At 46.9% G+C, this 20761-nt stretch overlaps 8 protein-coding genes across 8 annotated transcripts; 5 read left to right on the top strand and 3 right to left on the bottom strand.

The window, feature by feature from the left end:
- Window positions 1–2151: 2151 nt before the first annotated feature.
- LACBIDRAFT_315635 (uncharacterized protein) lies at window positions 2152–2663 on the top strand (the record flags this gene model as incomplete). The annotated part of the gene is made up of 2 exons (XM_001878420.1): window positions 2152–2202; window positions 2256–2663. The coding sequence occupies 2 exons, from the start codon at window positions 2152–2154 to the stop codon at window positions 2661–2663; spliced, it is 459 nt and encodes a 152-aa protein (XP_001878455.1).
- A 58-nt stretch (window positions 2664–2721) lies between these two features.
- LACBIDRAFT_315634 (uncharacterized protein) lies at window positions 2722–3122 on the top strand (the record flags this gene model as incomplete). The annotated part of the gene is made up of 2 exons (XM_001878419.1): window positions 2722–2809; window positions 2866–3122. 2 exons carry the CDS (start codon window positions 2722–2724, stop codon window positions 3120–3122), a joined length of 345 nt encoding a protein of 114 aa, XP_001878454.1.
- A 1802-nt stretch (window positions 3123–4924) lies between these two features.
- Window positions 4925–6133, top strand: LACBIDRAFT_315633 (Mg transporter; the record flags this gene model as incomplete). The annotated part of the gene is made up of 5 exons (XM_001878418.1): window positions 4925–4975; window positions 5029–5423; window positions 5472–5584; window positions 5641–5882; window positions 5936–6133. 5 exons carry the CDS (start codon window positions 4925–4927, stop codon window positions 6131–6133), a joined length of 999 nt encoding a protein of 332 aa, XP_001878453.1.
- Window positions 6134–8392: 2259 nt separating this feature from the next.
- LACBIDRAFT_315632 (Mg transporter) lies at window positions 8393–10335 on the top strand (the record flags this gene model as incomplete). The annotated part of the gene is made up of 7 exons (XM_001878417.1): window positions 8393–8674; window positions 8731–8799; window positions 8857–9254; window positions 9303–9415; window positions 9474–9782; window positions 9831–10087; window positions 10153–10335. 7 exons carry the CDS (start codon window positions 8393–8395, stop codon window positions 10333–10335), a joined length of 1611 nt encoding a protein of 536 aa, XP_001878452.1.
- Window positions 10336–10783: 448 nt separating this feature from the next.
- Window positions 10784–11486, bottom strand: LACBIDRAFT_399470 (small secreted protein). Its single transcript, XM_001878075.1, has 3 exons — window positions 11216–11486; window positions 11103–11159; window positions 10784–11048 (listed from the first exon to the last, which is right to left on the bottom strand). The coding sequence occupies exons 1-3, from the start codon at window positions 11279–11281 to the stop codon at window positions 10845–10847; spliced, it is 327 nt and encodes a 108-aa protein (XP_001878110.1). The 5' UTR covers window positions 11282–11486; the 3' UTR covers window positions 10784–10844.
- Window positions 11487–11609: 123 nt separating this feature from the next.
- Window positions 11610–13746, bottom strand: LACBIDRAFT_293304 (polysaccharide lyase family 14 protein; the record flags this gene model as incomplete). Its single annotated transcript, XM_001878074.1, has 6 exons — window positions 12994–13746; window positions 12492–12919; window positions 12398–12424; window positions 11861–11945; window positions 11711–11752; window positions 11610–11654 (listed from the first exon to the last, which is right to left on the bottom strand). The coding sequence occupies exons 1-6, from the start codon at window positions 13684–13686 to the stop codon at window positions 11610–11612; spliced, it is 1320 nt and encodes a 439-aa protein (XP_001878109.1). The 5' UTR covers window positions 13687–13746.
- A 252-nt stretch (window positions 13747–13998) lies between these two features.
- LACBIDRAFT_293303 (uncharacterized protein) lies at window positions 13999–15199 on the top strand (the record flags this gene model as incomplete). Its single annotated transcript, XM_001878416.1, has 3 exons — window positions 13999–14047; window positions 14109–14669; window positions 14725–15199. 3 exons carry the CDS (start codon window positions 13999–14001, stop codon window positions 14976–14978), a joined length of 864 nt encoding a protein of 287 aa, XP_001878451.1. The 3' UTR covers window positions 14979–15199.
- Window positions 15200–19119: 3920 nt separating this feature from the next.
- LACBIDRAFT_324713 (uncharacterized protein) lies at window positions 19120–20044 on the bottom strand (the record flags this gene model as incomplete). Its single annotated transcript, XM_001878073.1, has 4 exons — window positions 19120–19244; window positions 19336–19571; window positions 19879–19884; window positions 20025–20044. 4 exons carry the CDS (start codon window positions 20042–20044, stop codon window positions 19120–19122), a joined length of 387 nt encoding a protein of 128 aa, XP_001878108.1.
- Between the last annotated feature and the right edge of the window lie 717 nt (window positions 20045–20761).

The following is a 20761-nucleotide window of genomic DNA, read 5'->3' as shown; positions in this document are numbered from 1 at the left end:
GGTTGGTCGTCGTCACACCGTTCCCTCGTGCTGTCGAGATAAAGCCCGGCTCCGCGACCGTCCTTTTCTTGAGCTTGCCATTCTTCATCCCGCTACGGGCAAAGAATTGGAAAACAATAACGTCGAAGGTGTTTTTGTCCTCAAGCCGCGGTGGCCGTCTATCGCTCGCACTGTCTACAAGATCATACATGCTACCTCGACACCTACATGAACGTATATTGATATTATTTCACGCTAACTTTGTCAAAGCCATACATCTTTTATACTGGGGACGGAGCGGCGCGCGATGACGATAGATCTGGATCGAGGGCCGTGTTTACGGTTAGTTATCCCCTAACCCACTGCTTACCAGCACTGATACTTACCTTTCAAAGACGTTATCAATGTTTCCGGTCATCGCTTGTCTACTGCCGAGCCCGAGTCGGCGCTTATCATGCACGAGGTGTTGGTGAGACTGCTGGTAGGTTTCAAGTTACACTTCCATTCCTGATGCTCAGCATCCCATCCCATGGTCATCAGAACCGTTGACGAATTGTCTGGACAAGCCGTCTATGCCTTCGTTACGTTGAAACCGTGATTATCAAGCTCCATGCCAGACGAGTATTCACCAGCCGACAGCGCATTCGCATGCAATCCCAACAACGGATCCGGCTTCATCAAGCAGCTCGTGCTGCAAGTGCGGAAGGTCATTGGACCGTTCGCGGCTCCAAAGAAGGCTTACATCAATCTTGATGCACGGGATCAAAGCGGAGGCGAAGAGAAGAGTGTCATTTACAAAGTTTTGCCTGTCAGACCGACACAGGCTTTGTCATGGACATATTGAAGCACGGTGTCAAAGCGGGGGCGAAGGGAAGAGAGCATGTTTGCGGACCAAACACCAACGGTTTGGCTGTAAGAGCGGCCAATTCGAGCGTTTGACATTGGAAATGGGAACGAAACTTCCCTTCAACCTGTTGTCACTGGGTCCCAAACGGAGACTCGAAGTGAGTTTTCCCGATGTTTATCCTTACGCCAGGCCTCACCAGGTACCCACCTCCACTCAGTGTACATTCAACGAATACCGCGTATTGATTTCAATGTCTGACAGAACGCCGTGTTTGCCATTGACGAAGAGACCTCCAGGCTCATATTAAGGCGAAAAGTACATTGTGCCGTAGGTCTGTTCGATCCCTTAACCATTTCAGCTCAGGGACCAACTCATTCTCAGGATTGACACGCTGAACGTTCGGGGAGCTCATCATACCGTGGTGTCCAAAACTCATGGTGCCAAAACGACGCCGGATACAGTGCTGTCACAACGCCGTGACGCTGTCCGTATGTACGCGACACATCACGCAAACCTCATCCATCTGCAAAGGATACATTTGCAAAATACATTGGAAGGATTCTGTGATTAATCTTTGCAGCATTCTTGAATGCAACCCCAATGACCTGTTCCACAGGAAATGGCGTTACTGGGCACAGCACCATCATAAGCACAAGTGACCGAGTGAGTATTCCAACACTCTCCAAAAGCGCCCCTTTTGGGACATTCACGGCAGTATGGCTTAAGGTCTGAATCACAAAAAACGCAGGAAACAGTTATCTCATATCAAATTCAACATGAGGAGGGATGCATTAGGCTGCGGACGAGGACAAACTTTCTGATGAACACAATTATTATCCAATGAATCACTATTAACTTGGAATGACTCCATACGGTCCTGTCATTGATACAAGGTCAGTCGCCCACCATGATAATATTGGCACATAGGGTGAGCGTACTCACACTCCGGATGGTTGGAGTAGCACAAACAATGACGACTATGAGAGGCATGAAAAACAAGGTCTTCATGATGAATAGATGAACTGGATGGATGCTAGTTCGTGATGTTTGCCATTTCTCCAGAGCACATTATATATGCATGTCTGGAACCTTCATTCAGTGTCAGATTCATCTTCGTCATCGCCCAAACATACCACCGATCGCGACGAGGGGAGTAGAGGTCTTCTTAGTAGTACTCATAGTCCGCGCTATGGAGCGCGCTATTTGGAACCTGTGGGTAGGATATGGCCCCAGATGAAAAGTATCGTGATTGAGGTACGTGTCATAAATGCTCAGTAGGACTGGACCATTTATTTCGCTCTAGAATTCCCCGACGCCTTATGTAAATGGCGACCATCAGCCTCTCATTTACAGGAAAACTGTTGGACCAGGTCTCAGTGCGCACATTCCATCTGTGAACTTCATATGAAAAATACTTACGACACCGCAGCGCTGGCGAGCAATGCACGAAGTCGACCAACTCATAGTGATCACACCTGTTGTTTCAAAACTAAAAGGAAATCTCAAGATGGACCTATCCGCCCGCCTTGGCATAGGCGAAATCGACGACCCGTCCGTCCGTCGTTCGATGATCATCGGCAATCTCTCGCTATTGCAGGTCCAATCTATGTCTGTGTCCTTCATTGCATCATGCACAGGCTCTCAGTATTGGGAGACTCGTACCGCAAAACACTCCCATGCCCATCAAGGGCTTTCTTGCGATAAAAAACTCAACGGCGACGGTTCGAGATATCTACGACTATACCACCATGAATTTCACACATATCATTACTCTACCTTCCCAGAAGCAATACGGAAACCTAGATTTACGAGATCATTTCATTTCTCTCGTCTTTGACAGGGACTGACTGAACATTCAGACTAATCATGGTCGCTTCCGCCGCCTGTTCAGCGCTATGATTATTAGTAGCAGGACGGACATCGTATTGGACATGTTCGTGTTCCGGTACGAAGCCTTTGCGGTTTTCGCCGTCATCATCAGTGGTACCTAATTTCTCTTTTCCCTTTTACTTCAAAACTAAACCGTAACCCTACAACAGGAATACGATTTGGTCTGGAGGCTCTTCACGTCCCTCCATGCAGCTGTCGTTGCGCTCTCCCATCCTTCTGTGTCAGGAAAGATCACGAGCCGAGTCCGGGATTGGTGTTGCTCACGCTGTTGCTAACCACGCTACCTGTGGAGATCGTACAATCTTGGTATCATGTGGTAATTCCCAATAAACCGCGACCGAACAGAAGACTTACAATGGCCCTCCTTAGGAGTCTATCGCATCAATTCAGTCTCGACAGAAATTGACAGAATAAATTATCAATTTCAGAACTGTATTGAGTGGCAGGCGCCGTGAATGATGAACGACAGATGACATATGACATTCACTTATAGCATTTCGAGCTTCGTATCTGACGTGCGGGTCGATGGCAACATGTCTTTTTCAAATTTTGCATGTTAGTATTGAAATTTGAAGCACAGCGGAGGCGAAGGAAAAAGAGCATGCAGGACCCTGAAAGGCCCTCAACCTGCTGACACTGGGTCCGAAACGGAGAGCCGAAGTGAGTTTTCCTGGTGTTTGTCCTTACGCTAGGCCTCACTGCCCACATCCACTCAGTGATCAAACAATGAAGACCGCGCAATGAATTCAATGTCTGGCAGAATGCAATGTTCGTCGTTGACGAAGAGATCCCCAGGCACAAAGCAAGTTGAAAAGTACTTTCGGATAGATGCTTGTTTGAACCATCACTAATTAGGGCCTATTAGGGTCCGAGTCTTCTCGTCGGTCTCTTGCCAAAATGATGCGATTTTACAGGTGACCGACGCTAAGCTATGCCTAAGCTGGGGACCCGAACTGGCCAAGTTATCCAATTCATTTCGGCAAAATTCATTGTGCCATACACTCGTTACGAAAGCAGACAAACGGCCTGACGACATACATATTGAAGGCACTCTGGACGAATGGCAAACTTCACGAACTAGCATCCATCCAGTTCACCAGTTCATCATGAAGACTTTGTTGCTATCTTTCATTGCTCTCGTAGCCGTCGTTGTTCACGCGACTCCAACCATTAATGTGAGCACGCTCATCCTATGTGCCACTATTGTCATGATGGGCAAGACCTGTATCAATGGCAGAATCGTATGGAGTCATCCCAAGCTATTGATTCATTGGATGGGCATGCTCACCGGAGGGTTTGTCCTCTGTTCACAGCCTAACGTATCCATTCTGATGTCAGGAGATAACGGTTTCTTGCGTTCAGTGTAATGGAGCTCCTAAGCCATACTCCGTGAATGTCCCGACAGGGGCTTTTTTAAAGAGTGCTGGAATACTCAGGAGCGGACTTGTGCTTTTGGCAATGCTGTGCCCAGTGACGGCGTTTCGTGTGGAAAAGGTTACTGGGGTTGCGTTCGAGATAACTGCTGCAAAGATTGATTTTAGAATCCTTCCAATATATTTCGCCAATGTATCCAAAATCATAATGGATCTATCCTTTCCGAATGACCAGGAAAAAATGAGCGAGCTTTGCGTGGCTTGTGTTGAGTTTGTTCCTCATTGGGACCGCCCCCGGAATATATCATCTACTATATCTGTCTATGTGTCCTGCGCTCTATTTGTTGACGACGTTGGCAAAGGCTAGTTTGGTAGTCCTTGGGTAGTCCTGTCACCAGTGGGTCACTGGGTGCAATGTGGGTACGAGTCATGTGCCCATCTTCATGTACTTGGTCATTTTCCCTTCACGTCACGACCATGAACACAAACTCTCCGGGACATGCATCACTGGAAGACGACATCGAATGGATTGGCATGGAAGACGTCGCCGAGCCCTCCGACAATCCCTTGAATCCACCTTCAACCCATGTGTCCGACTTGCCTCCTCAGGTTTTGGACGAAGATGAAGATTAATTGACATAGATCGCGACGAGGGGAGTACTAGAGGTCTTCTTAGCAGTAATCATGGCCCGAGCTACAGTGCGCGGTATTTGGAACCTGTGGGTAGGATATGGCCGCAGGTGAAGAGTATAGTTATTGAGGTACGTGTCATCGTTGCTCACTACCGGGACAGGACCATTAATTTCGCTTTTTTTAGAGTGCCCCGACGCTGTTAATGACGACCATCAGCCTCTTGTTTACAGGAAAACTATTGGACCAGGTCTCGGTGCGCACATTGCGATCTCTTAAGCATAGGAAAAATACTAACGAAACCCTAAGCGGTGGCGAGCAATGCGCGAAGTCGACCAACTCATAATGATCATACCCGTCGTTCTAAATTTAAAAGGAAACCTCGAGATGAACCTATCCGCGCGCCTCGGCACAGCAGCCAACATCGGCGAACTCGACGACCCTTTGGTCCGTCGTTCCATGATCGTCGGCAACCTCTCGCTGTTGCAGGTCCAAGCTATATCCGTATCCTTCATTGCATCATGCACGGCTCTCGTTCTTGGGAGATTCGTACCGCAAAATAGTCCCATGCCTGTTAAGGGCTCTCCTGCGATTAAAAACTCGACGGCGACGGCTCGAGATATCCACAACTATACCACCATAGATTTTAGACATGCCATTACTTTACCTTCCACGGGAACAATACGGAAATCTGGATTTCCAAGGTCTTATTCTTAATTTCATTTCTCTCCATGTATTGACTGAACACGCAGACTAATTATGGTTGCTTCCACCGCTATGTTCGGTGCCTGCCTCTCAGGCCTCATCCTCGGGTCATTCATGTGCACCCTTATCGTCCTCTGCCGGAAATTCCACCGCGATCCAGGTGAATCTATCCATCCCTCCTCTGTACTCTAACTAAAAAAAAAAAACACTCCCAAGATAACATCGCACCACCTGTCGCCTCCTGCCTAGGCGATATAATAATCCTCATCCTCACCGGCGTACAATCCAACCTCCTCGTTCTCCTCTTACGCACCCCCATCCACTTCATCCTCGGCCTATTCGTCGTCGGTGGCGTGCTTTGTGTTCACACTGCGGAACACACACGTCCGGCCTCTCCTAACACAGGGATACACATCCCTATGATTGCACGCTGGGACGGGCATCGTATTACTGGACATGTTCGTGAGCCGCTCGAAGGTTTTGCCAGTCTCAAAGTAGACCCTAACCCTAGAACAGGATTACTGCATCCATATTCATCTCGAGGCTTTCTTCGTCCCTCCACGCAACTGCCGTTGCGCTCTCCCATCCTTCTGCGTCAGCGAAGGTGAGGAAATATCACGGGCCCAGTCCGGGGTTGGTGATGCTCCCGCTCAACTCACGCTGTTTTTCATCACGCTGCCGTAGAAATCATATTCCTTGGCGTACTTGACGGACTTGAGAGGCTTAATTTACCGATTTTGTTCGCGGCCTTTGCCATTGTGTCTTATTGTTGTGCTGTGCGTTTTTCTTCTTCGCCCTTTCAGCGTTCCTCCACTCATTCAGAACAGGTCCTAGTTTCTTGGCCCGTTGTCGATCAATTATGTTGATATGAAGTTGCGGGAAAGTCAAGATGAAGCCCTGATGCCTCAGGAGTCAGGTGTCAGTGTTCATTTAGTGTATGAAGGCGAGAAGGATAGTACAATGAGCATGGGCGGTCGATATCATATGGTAATCCCTAGAAAACCGTGACCGAACAGAAGACTTACAATGACTCCATTTAGGAATCTATCGTTTGTTGTCACAACAGTTCACAGATTCGACGGGAATTAACAGACCAAGACTACTATAATACATTATCAATCTCCATCAAAACTATATCGAGCGAGAATGGCAAACGCTATGAACGACAGCCTGCTCTAATATCTAGCTTAGGCTTATCTTAGCGTCGGCTTCACCGCAAAAAATTGAATTGCTTCAAACTTTTGGCTGGAGGCCAACGAGAAGACCGGGGGCCCGAACAGGCCCTCAACCTGTTGTCGCTGTGTCCGAAACGGAGACTCGACCTGATGTTTGTCCTTACGCCAGGCCTGGCCAGGTACCTCCACTCAGTGATCATCCAATGAATACCGCGTAACGATTTCAATGTCTGGTAGAACGTAATGTTTGCCATTGACATGGAGAACTCCAGGCTCAAAGTAAGTTGAGAAGTACTTTCAGACATATGTTCGTTCGAACCCTTACTGATAAGGGCCTGTTCCAAGCCTATTCAGGTCGCGTTAGGTCGTCTTCTCGTTGGCCTCCAGCCAAAAGGATGCGATTTTGAAGCCGTCGGCTAGCTTGATGAGCTTAGCTTCGGCTTCAAATCGTTCGATTTTGGCGGTGAAGCCTACCCCAAGCTAAGCCTAAGCCGGGGACCCGAACAGGCCAAGTCAACCATTTGATTCCACCAAAATTCATTGTGCCATGCACTTGATACGAAAGGAGACAAACGCCCTGAGGACATCATACATATTTAAGGTGCTCTGGACAAATGGCAAACTTCACGAACTAGCATCTGTCCAGTTCACTACTTCATCATGAAGACTTTGTTGCTATCTTTCATTGCTCTCATAGCCGTCGTTGCTCATGCCACTCCAACCATTAATGTGAGTACCCTCACCCTATGTGCCACTATTATCATGATGGGCGACTGACCTGTATCGATGGCAGAACCGTACGGAGTCATTGCAAGCTGGTGATTCATTGGATGGGCGTGCTCAACCAAGGGTTTGTCCTCCGTTCACAGCCTATTAATGTATCCTTCCTGATGTTGTATTTCGCAGGAGATGACTGTTTCTTGCGCTCAATGTTCTCCAAATCCACGGTGCTATCTATGTCTCGATAGGGGCAACGGGGGAGAGTGCTGGAGGACTCAAAAGAGTACTTGTGCTTCTTATGGGGTTGTGCCCATTCGCGACACCTGTGGAAAAGGTTACTGGCGTTGCGAGTTTGACTGCAGTAGCTATTGCCCACAGTAATTTCAGAATCCTTCCAATGTCTTATGCCAATGTATCCTTTGCGGATGGTCACAGGAAAAAATGTGTGAGCTTTGTAGACTCGGACCAGTCCCTCGACCTATTGGATGACTGTCTTCAATAATTTACTCAAAGGGACTGGCTCGAGTCTATGAGCTTTGCGTGTGTACATGTTGGAATTTGCGATTACGCCCTCGTATTTGTCATTACGTTTCATCGACATCCTCAGTCTTTTTCTTCTTCTTTCTTCATCGCACCGTTTAGCCACCATCTTTCCCTTCACGGCGTAGATGCCTTTTATTCCCGACTTTGTAGTCTGCCCCACCTCAGTGCTTGTTCCTAATCACTGAGGCGCAAGCTTTATCTCACTTACTACTATTCACTACGTACTGACGTGCCGAGGACGCTCATGACGAATTTACGAGTATTGCAATCAAATTGCAATATAGGAGAACGGTGGTGTGCAATCGGCGCACATAAAATTATTGCTGATGATGCTGACAGTTCGTGCGAGGTGTAACGATTGTTCAAGAAACCGCCGTAAAGTTGCTGCACCGTGACAAGTAGGCAAGAGGATTTGTTTGGTAACGACGTTGGCTAAAGTTACTAATGCCATGAGTCGGTAATGGGGTTTGGTAGACAAGCCCTGTGTAGTCATGTGCCCACCATAGTCATTTTCCCTTCACGTCACGACCATGAACCCAAACTCTCCAGGACATGCATCACTGGAGGACGACATCGAATGGATTGGCATGGAAGACGTCGCCGAGCCCTCCGACAATCCCTTGAATCCTCCCTCAACCCATGCGTCAGACTTGCCTTCAAGTTTGGACGATGACGAAGATGAATTTGACATAGATCGTGACGAGGGGAGTACTAGAGGTCTTCTTAGCAGCACTCATGGCCCGAGCTATAGTGCGCGGTATTTGGAACCTGTGGGTAGGATATGGCCGCAGGTGAAGAGTATAGTTATTGAGGTATGTGTCATAAGTTGCCCAATGAATAGGACGAGACCACTTATTTTCGCTTTCAGAGTGCTCCGACGCTTTTAATGACAACTATCAGCCTTTTATTTACAGGTAAACTGTTGGACCAGGTCTCGGTGCGCACATCGCGTCTCTTAAATATGTATAGGAAAAATACTAACGACACCCCGCAGCGCTGGCGAGCAATGCGCGAAGTCGACCAACTCATAATGATCATACCCGTCGTCTTAAACTTAAAAGGAAACCTCGAGATGAACCTATCCGCGCGCCTCGGCACAGCAGCCAACATCGGCGAACTGGACGACCCAGCCGTCCGTCGTTCCATGATCATAGGCAACCTCTCGCTGTTGCAGGTCCAAGCTATATCCGTGTCCTTCATTGCGTCATGCACGGCTCTCCTTCTTGGGAGATTCGTACCGCAAAACACTCTCATGCCTGTCAAGGGCTCTCCTGCGATTAAAAACTCGACGGCGACGGTTCGAGATATCCACGACTATACCACCACCATAGATTTTAGACATGCCATTAGTTTGCCTTCCCCGGGAACAATACGGAAATCTGGATTTCCAAGGTCTTATTCCTTAATTCATTTCTCTCCATGTACTGACTGAACACTCAGATTAATTATGGTCGCTTCAACCGCTATGTCCGCCGCCTGTCTCTCAGGCCTCATCCTCGGGTCATTCATGTGTACCCTCATCGTCCTCTGCCGGAAATTCAACCGCGATCCCGGTAACCTTTCCCATCCCTCCTCTTCCGTACTCTACCTAAAACCACACCCTGTCTCTAGATAACATCGCACCACCCGTCGCCTCCTGCCTAGGCGACCTAGTAACCCTCATCCTCATCGGCGTCCTATCCAACCTCCTCATTCCCTTCCTACATACCCCCATCCCCTTCATCCTTGGCCTCCTCGTCATCGGAGTCGGCATAGCATGCTTCGCATTCACATTGCGCAACGCACACGTCCGGCCTCTCCTCACACAGGGATGGACGCCCCTTTTCGGAGCTATGGTTATCAGCAGCGGGACGGGGATCGTGTTGGATATGTTCGTGAGCCGGTATGAAGGGTTTGCGATTCTCGCCGTTGTCATCAGCGGTAAGTACCTCTTTTCTCCTTCAAAACTAAACCCTAACCCTATAACAGGATTACCAGGCGCAGCTGGATCCATATTCGTCTCGAGGCTCTCTACGGCCCTCCATGCAGCTGCCGTTGCGCTCTCCCATCATCCTTCTGCGGTGAGGAAAGATCATCACGAGCCCAGTCCGCGGCTGGTGATGCTCACGCTGTTGCTCATCACGCTACCTGTGGAGATTATATTCCTTGGGATACTTGACGGACTTCAGTGGCTTAATTTACCGATTTTGTTCGTGGCGTTTGCAATTGTGTTTTTCTGTTGTGCTGTGCGTTTTTTCTTCTTTTTTTCCTCCACTCATTCACGAAAACCAAAATATTTTTCAAAAATCAGGTTATAGTATCTCTCATCGTCGCACGCTTCCTCACCGACTTTCTATGGTCGAAAAATCGAGATCCAGATATATACGCGCTACCTATCCATTCGGCATTCATGGATCTTGTGGGACAGCTGCTTTTGGTGTTGTGTTTTGAGATTGTGTCTTGTCTTGGGACGAAGGTCCGTCTTAGGATATGACTCTTTAGAAGCGAACGTTATTTGTGGGTGATCTCTGAAGGAACTTGTATTGTATATTACATTACTTGACGTAGCTAATCTGATGTTTACCAACCAGGCTTAGGCGAGCAAATCGTTGTTCGACATTGTAAACCCGTTAAACCTATATCGTGAACCAAGGTACGACTTCACATAATATCGAAGTCTGTCTACGAGAGACTACGTTAAACCACACGTATTGGTCGATTGCCAGAGTTGCGTGCTTTGCTTCAAAGCTAGAGGTCTCTCTTCGAAACCGACGGGAGGCTGAAGGTCAAGGTAAGTCATGTCCAGTACGAGGGTTGAACGCAAGGAAAGAAAGAGGTTTTGGTTGATGATGACATTGGTAATTCCAACATACATACTACTGAAGGTTCCATGCCACGCAACTCATTCTTGGGTGACACATATACCGGGCAAAGCTCACACATTTTTTCCTGTGACCATCTCCAAAGAAAACATTGGCAGAATACATTGGAAGGATTCTAAAATTACTTGTTGCACCGCCCGGGACAGCAGTTAACAATGCAACCCCAATAACCTGTTCCACAGCTAACGTTGTCGGGGACAGCACCACCATCAGCACAAGTAGCCGCCTGAGTATTCAAACAGAATCCATAAGGGCCCCTCTGGGTACATTGACGGCAGAATGGCTTGATAGGACCTGAACCACAATCAACGCAAGCATTTATATCCTGCGAAATTCGATATCAGGAAAGGACACATTAGGCTTGTGAGCGAGGACAAACCCTGCGATGAGCACGCCCATCCAGTGAATCACTAGCTTGGATTGACTCCATACGTTCCTGCCATCGATACAGGTCAGTCGCCCATCATAATAATAGTGGCGCAGCATACTCACATTCCGAATGGTTGGAGTAGCATGAGCAATGATGGCAATGAGAGCGATGAAAAACAAAGTCTTCATGATGACGCGGTGAACTGGATGGATGCTAGTTCGTGAAAGTGTGCCCTTTGTCCAGAGGGCCTTAAATATGTATGGATCAATCACTGTACGAGTCCTCGGGCCGTTTGTCCTCCTTCCATACCAAGTGCATGGCACAATGAATTAATTTGGAGGACTGAAATGCAATGGTTAATGGAAGACAACTTCGAATGGATTTGGCATGGAAGACGTCGCGAGCCCTCCAAGCCGTTGAATCCCCCCAACTCATGTGTGTCAGACTTGCCTCCAAGTTTGGACGATGACGAAGATGAATTTAACACCAATCATGGCGAGGCGAGTAGAGGTCTTCTTAACAGTACTCATGGCCCGAGCTATAGTGCGCGGTATTTGGAACCTGTGGGTAGGATATGGTTCGAACAAACATATGTCGGACTGTACTTTTTGACTTACTGTGAGCCTGAAGGTCTCTTCGTCATTGGCAAACACTGCGCTCTGCCAGACATTGAAATCGTTCCGCGGTATTCATTGAATGATCACTGAGTGGAGGTGGGTCACCGGGTGGCGAGGCCTGGCGTAAGGACAAACATCAGGAAAACTCACTTCTAGTCTCCGTTTTCGGCCTAGGTTGAACTTGTTGTTCGTCGGGTCCCAGGTCTTCTCGTCGGCTGCCAGCCAAATTTTGAACCTTCAAAATCGTTCGATTTTTGCGGTGAAGCTGATGCTAAGCTAAGCCCCGAACGATTTCGACTGGTCTTCTTCGTCAATGACAAACACTGCGTTCTGCCAGACATTGAAAGCGTTCCGCGGTATTCATTGAATGATCAGTCACCTGGCGAGGCCTGGCGTAAGGATAAAGTGAGGATAAACATCAGGGAAACTCACCAGGTTGAAGCTAGCGAAGCTTTGAAGGGGTTGGAAATTCACTGAAACACAAGGGCCTGTTCGGATCCCCGGTCTTCTCGTCGGCTTCCAGCCAGAGTTCGTTCGATTTTTTTTTGCGTTGTAGCTCTAGCGAAAAGGAACTTGTATTGTATTATAGTTTTACTTTGATACGCCAACCAGGTTTAGGCGAGCCAGTCATTATTCGACATCGAAAACCCGTTAAACCACACGTATTGGTCGATTGGAGTAGCGTACTTTGCTTCGTGCCCGCCGAAGAACGTGCTGAGTGTCATATATATATATCAGCCACAAAGATAAGAAAGAAAGAAAGAAGATCCCAAGGACAAACCTAAAGAAAATCCCAATAAACCCAATCGGTTCAACCTCCAATGCTTGTTGGCCCATCTTGGTAGGACCCAAAGATGCAGTTTGCGGCAAGCTCCACTCATGTTGACCCGTATGAACCGCATCGCCAAGGTCCAAAACCCCACTCAACATCGGGTCCTCATCCTCATCGCCGTCTCCAGGATTCCCTCCCAAAGGAACATCCCGATAAAAAACATCCCTCCTCTCAATCACCCGTTCCCCATTAACGTCCAACGTAAACTGTCCATCTTGTAGCCCCGGAGTGTTAAGGTACACAGTCTGAGTTACCCTCGTCCACCCTCCCGCAGCCCACATGAACGATCCGCGGCCCATTGAGAAGCCATATGCGGCGTTGCAGGTCGATTGGGAGTCGGAGCATAGGGCGGGGGTTTGTTTGTCTTTCGGTGCGTACTGTCCAGGTCAAATCAATCAGCCATTTCCTTTGTTTCGAAATGGATGAAAGAAAAAAAAGTAAGAAAACGAACCAGATAAAGTTCGCCCACCCCACCCTCCCTCCACATCAACCTCGTACTAAAACAATCCAACGCCTCATCCCCACCCGAACACCCCGTATGTCCACCATAAAGCCCCGGCAACTTGCCCGCGAGGACCCAGTCGAAGTCGTTAGGGAAGAAGACGTTATAGCTTAGCGAGACGTTCCTCGCGCCCGACACGGGTAAAGGGGCTGCGTAGAATTGGGCTCCGCCTTGTGGGAATTGGGCGGGGTTGATGGAGTTTGCGGGGTAGTATGCTTGGAGGACTGAGGTGGTGTTGTCCCAGGAGGAGGGGAGGGCGCTGGCTTGTGCGGGGATTCCTGTGACTATTTGTAGGTTTTCTCTTGGTCCGGGGAAGGAAGTGATTTTGAAGGGGGTTAGGTCTGATATGGTGGGTGGTAAGGTCCAGGACCATTGTGTGTCTTCGGGTTCTGGATCGGCTGCAGGAGGAGGAGTGGATGTGATCTCGATTGTGTCGGTGACTGTTGTAGGGGGAGCTAGTACTGTGATTGTGACGGTTTCTGTTGGTTCTGGAGATTGAGATGGAAGAGCCTGAGGGAGGATGAATAAGGGAGAATGGGACGATGGGGAAAGAAGAAGGCTGTTGACTGCAGATGCTGGCGCTGCCAGTGTTGATAAGATTTCAGCAAATGCCAAGAGCAGAAAAATGACCATCAAGGCCATGAAGAGAGAGAGTTTTGGGAGCGGCTGACTGGCATCGTTTAGGATATCACTTGTAGCTCGTTCGTGGTCCTGGTTGGAATGGAATTAGAATCGTTGAGGGTCGGGTGACATTTATAAATAACTTTGTTAAATATTGGTCGGAGTCCCGAAGCGGAGTCAACTTACCTCACCATCTCCCACATCTTGCTCAACTCTCATAAGTACAACTCTGTGTGCACTCCACCATCTCAACTCTACCAAACATACCGCTAACCACATCACCTACAGAATCGCTTGAAATCTCTACTGAAACAACCAAACTCCCAACCCAACATGAAGCTTGCCGCCCTTGCTGCGGTTTTGGCGGGCAGTGCTAGCTACCGTACGTCCCCATTCCCTTCGATTGCCCAAATCGCCAACTCACCTCTCCACTTTGACTCCAGTCCAAGTCAGCGCAGCACCCATCAGACTCCTCCTAATCACAAGCAGCGTCTCCACCAACTCCAACACCGGTCCCGCTGCCAACATCAACCCCGCATTCCAACACATCCGCTTGGAGCACCCAGGCCCCAACCAAGCCGGACGAGTCGCATGGCTCCAAGCCCCCCCCGCTGCTGTACCATCAGGAGGAACCTGGGCCGCCGAGCATCCCCGCCGCCCATGCGGAGGGGGACGCAACAGGTTCCGTAATCGCGTCAAAGCAAAGACGTTGGAGATTACCAATTTCTTCCGTGCGAAGCTTGGGTTGCCTTTGAAGGAGCCTGCGGTCCACCATCACCACCATAAGCATGGGAAACACCACGATGGTGAGCACCACCGCCATCATCATAAAGGCCCCGAGGGCAAACATGGTGGTGGTGCTCCGATGTTCATTGAGGCTGGTGCTCCTGTTCCCCACCATGGCAGCAAGTACCAGCACCAGGCTCCGTGCTTCGGGATGAGGCTCCATCGGGCGCTCATGTCGCTTGGCCCGTGGGAGGGCAGAGCTATGGCTTTTGTCCTTGGTACGTTTTGTCGCTCTTTTGTCATTGATTCGGTCCTCAATAATAATGATGATAGGCTGTGGAATTGGCGTCCTGCTAAGGATGTTCTGGGTCTTTGCAGTAGTCATGATCCGCATCGTTAGAGGTGGTAGGACTTCCTCCTCGCAGTACACCCCTGTTCCCGTGAGCGTGAGCGCTGAAGATCTCATGGTCCCTCCTCCCACCTATGTCTTTGAGGATGTGAAGATTCCGGTTGTTATTGAGGATGTCAAGGCTCCTGTCGTTGTTGAGGAGGTTGAGAAGAAGACTGCAGAGGAGGAATCCAAGTAGGCACGGGCGGTTTTCGTTATGGACTCGAAATATTCTTTCCTTCTGTCTGCCTGCTCCAATCCCCCAGTCCTTCGCTCCGTCTGTATCTCTCGGCTCGTCTGTTCCAAGTCCCAAGTTTCTCCTTTCCGTACCCTTACCCTCCCCCACCCCTATTACTTACCCGTGATCCAGTCTCCCGTTGATAATCTTGTAAAACCCAGATCTCACTTGTGTTGAATACAGTGACTATATATATACACGTTGTCGTGCTCTTATTTCTTCTTCGTGTAAGGTTTTGGGATGAGGGATACAGGATGGGAATGTTCCAGGAAACTTGTAAAGTGGACTGTCCTCCGTCGCATTAATGGGGTAGTGGTAACCTGGGTCGTTGCCATAAGGATGAATGCCGGGTTACAGTGCATCATCGACCCGCCGGGGGTTCGATTCCCTCTTAATGCACTGAGAAATTCTCTTATTTAATCTTTTTCTGGCGCGCAGGGATAAAAAGACATGCACGATTACCCATGCGCAAATCCGTCAAACACGTTATCTTTCTTTTGGCCATCTTGTAAACGTGATGCATATGATGAAAAGTTAAAAATGGAACGTTTTTCAAGGCATTAATGGGGTAGTGGTAACCTGGGTCGTTGCCATGTAGATATGTGACCTTTGATCGACCCGCCGGGGGTTCAATTCCCTCTTAATGCATTCTACCGATCAGGGTATAAAATTTTTCTTGCATAGAGTAAAGCCATGCTTGATTACCCTTGTGGCATGCGCGGATCTGTTAACACCCCATTTTTATCTGTGGATGCCATTTTCTGAATGTGAGATGATGAAAAGTTGAAAAATGGTATGTCTTTCAATACATTAATGGGGTACTATGACCTACCAGCACCTCGGCGCACCCTACGAGTCGGCGGTCACTGATCGTCACGAATTTTGGCTGGACAAGTGTGATGTTGCATGACAACTTGGAAAATGAGACTCACGCTTGTCCAGCCAAAATATGTGACAATCAGTGACTGCCGACTCGTAGGGTGCACCGAGGTGCTGGTAGGTCATAGTAGTGGTAACCTGGGTTGTTGCCATTAACTGATTGATGGCCTCCCAGATCAACCTGCTGGGGGTTTGATTCCCTCTTAATGCATTCAATTACATTTTGCATTTGATTTTTCTTGTGCAGAGTAAAGCCATGTGTTTGCACAGATCTGCTAACACATTACTCAACCATGGCTACTATTTTTTTGAAGGTGATATGTATGATGAAAAGTTAAAAAATAGTATGTCTTTAAATGCATTAATGGGGTAGTTGTAGCCTGGGTCATTGCTAAGCTTGCCAGGCATGATTGACCCACTGGGGGTTCAATTCCCTCTTAATGCATTGACAGATGTCAAGCTTTTCAATTTTTCTTGCACAGAGGAATTAGAGACACCCTTGTCCATTAGGGCATCATTTTAAATCTGTGAATTACCATCTTCTGAACATGATATGATGAGAAGTTGAAAATGGTATATCTTTCAATGCATTAATGGGGTAGTTGTAACCTGGGTCATTGCCATAAATATGGGCCTCCCAGATTGACCCACCAGGGGTTCAATTCCCTCTTAATGTATTGAAGATTAGGTTTGCTATTTTCTTGCATGGAGTAAAGCCATGCTCAATTACCCATGTATCCATTAACACATTATTTAACCATGGCTGCTATTTTCTGAAGGTAATAAGTATGATGAAAAGTTGAGAATGGTATGTCTTTCAATGTGTTAATGGGGTAGTGAGTGGTAACCTGGGCCATTGCCATAAACATTGGCATTTGAGTTCAACTTGCTGAGGGTTCAATTGCCTCTTAATGCACCAATAGACTGAGGGCATTTTTCCTGCACAGAGGGATAAAAAGCTTAGTCAGCTACCCTTTAAATCCATTGACACATTATTTAACCATGGATGCCATTTTCTAAATGTGATATGGGGAGCAAGGGGTTTGGTTCTCTCAGGAATTACAATGTAATGGATAGAGAAAAAAATTTGTAAAGATTGTTTTTGATATGTACTTACTTCACTTGATTTTGCCATAGTACTTGAACAAAATTTAAGTACATAGAGTATACGTGGGGGTACCAGCTAAGCCTGGTGACCTTGCTGGTGACCTCTGGATAAGGGGACCGAGGTCACCACCTGTATATATGCTTGTTTGGTGAAGTCACAGGGCCACCACCCTCCCTTGTACTTCTAAGAACCTGTCAGGAATCTCTGGCGCACATTCCTGAGGCTGGGCCCTCCCAAAAAAGGTAAAGACCACCCTTCCACCAAGCTCACACCCTTCTCACACTGTCACGCAGCGCGCATCAGCTGCCAATCTCCAGCAAAGTGCTGTAGTGTGCCGCTACCTCTCCCTATGTGAAGCCCATGTCATGTTCCTCCCAATGCTGTTAAAATACAAGCTGTAGCTACAAAAATCAACTTGAATTGGAGCCATCTTTGATCCTTTTGGCTCAAACCCATTTTCCTCAACTGAATATTCAAATAAGACCAATTGGAAGCCTCTCCCTTCATTTCATTCAGTTGAATACCTTCCAACAGGAGAAACTTCATTTCCTTCAAACAATATTAATTTTATTCAGTTGAAGGCCCCTCCAAATGAGCCAAACGAAGCAAACAGTCTTGCAGCTTACAGTGCTTTTCACATCTATGCAGAATCGCATTTGCGAAAATTCTGCAGCTTTGGTTATGTTGATGCATGATGTCATGATGCTGGTGCTTCGGCAACGCTGCTTGCCTTTGACATTCAACTTGGACATTAGAGCATCACCTTGATGTTCCCCTCATTAGAGCCAATCTGTATAGTACCACACTCAACACAATCAATTCAGTTTTGACACATCCAGCGGCAAATCCATTGACACTGGCCTCAAAAAATTGTCAAAGAAATTCGATTTGTCTTTCCAGTTTGGAACGGCACCCCATGATTTCACGATCAGCCAGTATGTCTCTTTTCATTGAGCATGCCAAAGGTTTGATAACAAGATATCGGCAGATCAACTCCTTGCTTTCATTGTTCATTGAGAATGTGTGTCGTTAGCGCCTTGGCGTGTCTGCCCATTTGACCTCTTCCTAACTAGGCCATCCCAATTGCACTGGTCATCAACAACACCTGTGCCTCCATCCCCAACATCATAATCACCAACTTTGGTTCCCAAAGCTTCGACGTCTACACTGGCCCCTTCACCAAGAACGACCAACTCACAGTGTTGCCCTTTGCCAATGTGTTCTTGTACACTGCTGACATACCTGCATCCATCGCCAAGCAGGTTCTCCCAACTTTGAATAAAGCTGGCTCAACCTAGCAACATGAGTTGGAGGAGAGGGAGCAGGAGATGTTGTCTTGACTATTTACATACTTACAATGGAACAACCAAGCAAAGGCTTTCAAATGAGTGGGTATAACAATGCCAAAGGTTATAATTGGGGGGGTGCATGTAAGTTTAGCTTGTTGACGAACTTGCACAATGTGTTGCCGAAGCACCGGCATCGTGACGTCATGTGTCAACATAACCAAAGCTGCAGAATTTTCACAAATGCGATTCCGCATAGATGTGAAAAGCACTGTAATTCAAGTTATTTGTCTTCTACTCTGCTGCCAAACAGCGGCTACATAGGCAAACAAGGGAGAAACACTGTTTGCTTTGTTTTGTTCAATTTGAATAATTTGTCCAAATGAAAGGAATGAAAGAAGGCATTGGTGAGCTATTTGAATCCCTTTCAACTGCTTCAGCTGGAAGGGAAAATTTTGAATAGTTAATTTGTTCAGTTGACGGACAGAGAATGTTCATTTTCTTCAACTGAAGATTGACCAAACAGAACAAATGAAGCAAATGAGGGGTCTTGTTTGAAGGCCACACTCACAAGGGATTTCTCATTTTTTGTTAACTCAATTCAATTGAAGAAGTTTTTGTTTGCTTCAATTTTTATTTGGAAATTTCTTCAATTGATTCTTCAAAAGCTTCATTTCATCTGGATGAAGGACAGCCTTACGAAGGAAACAGATCAAACAAAGGCCAAAATGTACATGATGTTTAAATGAAGACCAAATATTATTCATTCTGTTCAACTGAGAATTTTTAAAAGCCTGATTGAGCATATATCAACCCACAGGAGGCCAGGTCACCACTTCATGTATTGAGGCGTGACAGCATGCCAAAGATGTGTGTGACAGGTCATGTGAGAGGTCCTGAGGTCACCACCTGGGTGACCACAGGTGACCGAGACCTGTGGTACATAGATACACACTTGAAATTACACAGTAAATATATACATACATTGTCATGCTTTTATTTCTTCTTTGAGGTTTGTGTGTGTTCAGGATGAGAAGGTACTTACAGGGTGTCAACCTTCCACCAACTTTTATTAGCTTGGTCAGGCTTGAAAGCTTGAAAAATGCATTATCTTTCAGTGCATTAATGGGGTATTGGTAACCTGGGTTGTTGCCATAGTTAGAGGTACCAACCTTGTTTGAGCCATGGGGGGTTTGATTCCCTCTTGATGCATTCCATACCTTTGAGATGGGCAATTTATTTTGCACACAGAAATTAGGCCTTGTGGCATATGCAGATCCCCTAACACATTATGTAATGGGCCATGGATGCTGTTTTTCAGTGCATTAATGGGGTAGTGGTAACCTGGGTTGTTGCCATCCAATAGCAGACATATATTGACCCAAGGGTAGTGCTTGGAAGTCTAGTCTTAAGACTGAAAAAGACTGCAACTGGACTGGACCAAGACTGCAAAAGACCAGACCAGCAGTCTTGGCCTTTTAGATTTGAGATTACAAGACTGCAAAAAAACCAGTTATGGTGGACTGGTCTTATCAGTTAATACCAGTCTTTTGTACCTATTTAAAAACTTTTTAGGACAAAGACTGACAAAGATCTATACAAAACTGTAAAACATATCATCAAAATGGTAGATGTACCTGAATATTTTTGTATGTACATCAATTCTCAATGTAATTTAATGTTCTTGCACTCATTTAAAGGCTATGAAGCATGGCTATAAATTTAGCAACTCACAAATGCAAATTGTATTGCATATGTAGTTGGAAAGCCGGTCTTGAAATGGTTGTAACCAGTTTGGACCAAAACCAGTCCAAATACTGAAAAAGACTGCAGTCTTGGTCTTTTCTGGTCCTGTTCCAGTCTTTTAAGGTTTTAGGAGGTAGGTGGACCAGTCTTGGTCTTGGTCTTCTCGTTTTGGGCCAAAAACCAGACTGGACTGGACTTTCAAGCACTACCCAAGGGGGTTCAATTCCCTCTTAATGCATTTTATGAGAGCCAGGGTTTTCAATTTTTCTTGTGCAGAGGAATTAGAGACACCTTGTGACATGCACACATCTGTTCACAAATTATTTAATGGGCCATGGATGCAGTCTTCTCAACATTTTAGTGCATTAATGGGGTAGTGGTAACCTGGGTTGTTGCCATCCAGCCACATTTGACACTGCTATATATATTGACCTGCTGAGGGTTTGATTCCCTCTTGATGCACTCATACAGGAACTCTGTAATTTTCTTGCATGGAGGGAGAGTATATACAGACAACAGAGATCCGTTAACACATTATTTTGAATGTCATCTTCTGAAGGTGATATGATGAAAGGTTGAAAATGGAATGTCTTTCAGTGCATTAATGGGGTAGTGGTAACCTGGGTCATTGCCATGAGGATTTCATATCTGTTTGTGTTTACCTATATTGACCTGCTGGGGGTTCAATTCCCTCTTAATGCATAGAACATTGCCTCCAACTTTTT

Source organism: Laccaria bicolor, genomic scaffold, assembly GCF_000143565.1.
Source record: "Laccaria bicolor S238N-H82 LACBIscaffold_6 genomic scaffold, whole genome shotgun sequence".
NCBI classification, from domain to species: domain Eukaryota; kingdom Fungi; phylum Basidiomycota; class Agaricomycetes; order Agaricales; family Hydnangiaceae; genus Laccaria; species Laccaria bicolor.
Note: the sequence above shows the minus strand (reverse complement) of the source record. Positions and strands in the feature narration are given on the sequence as shown.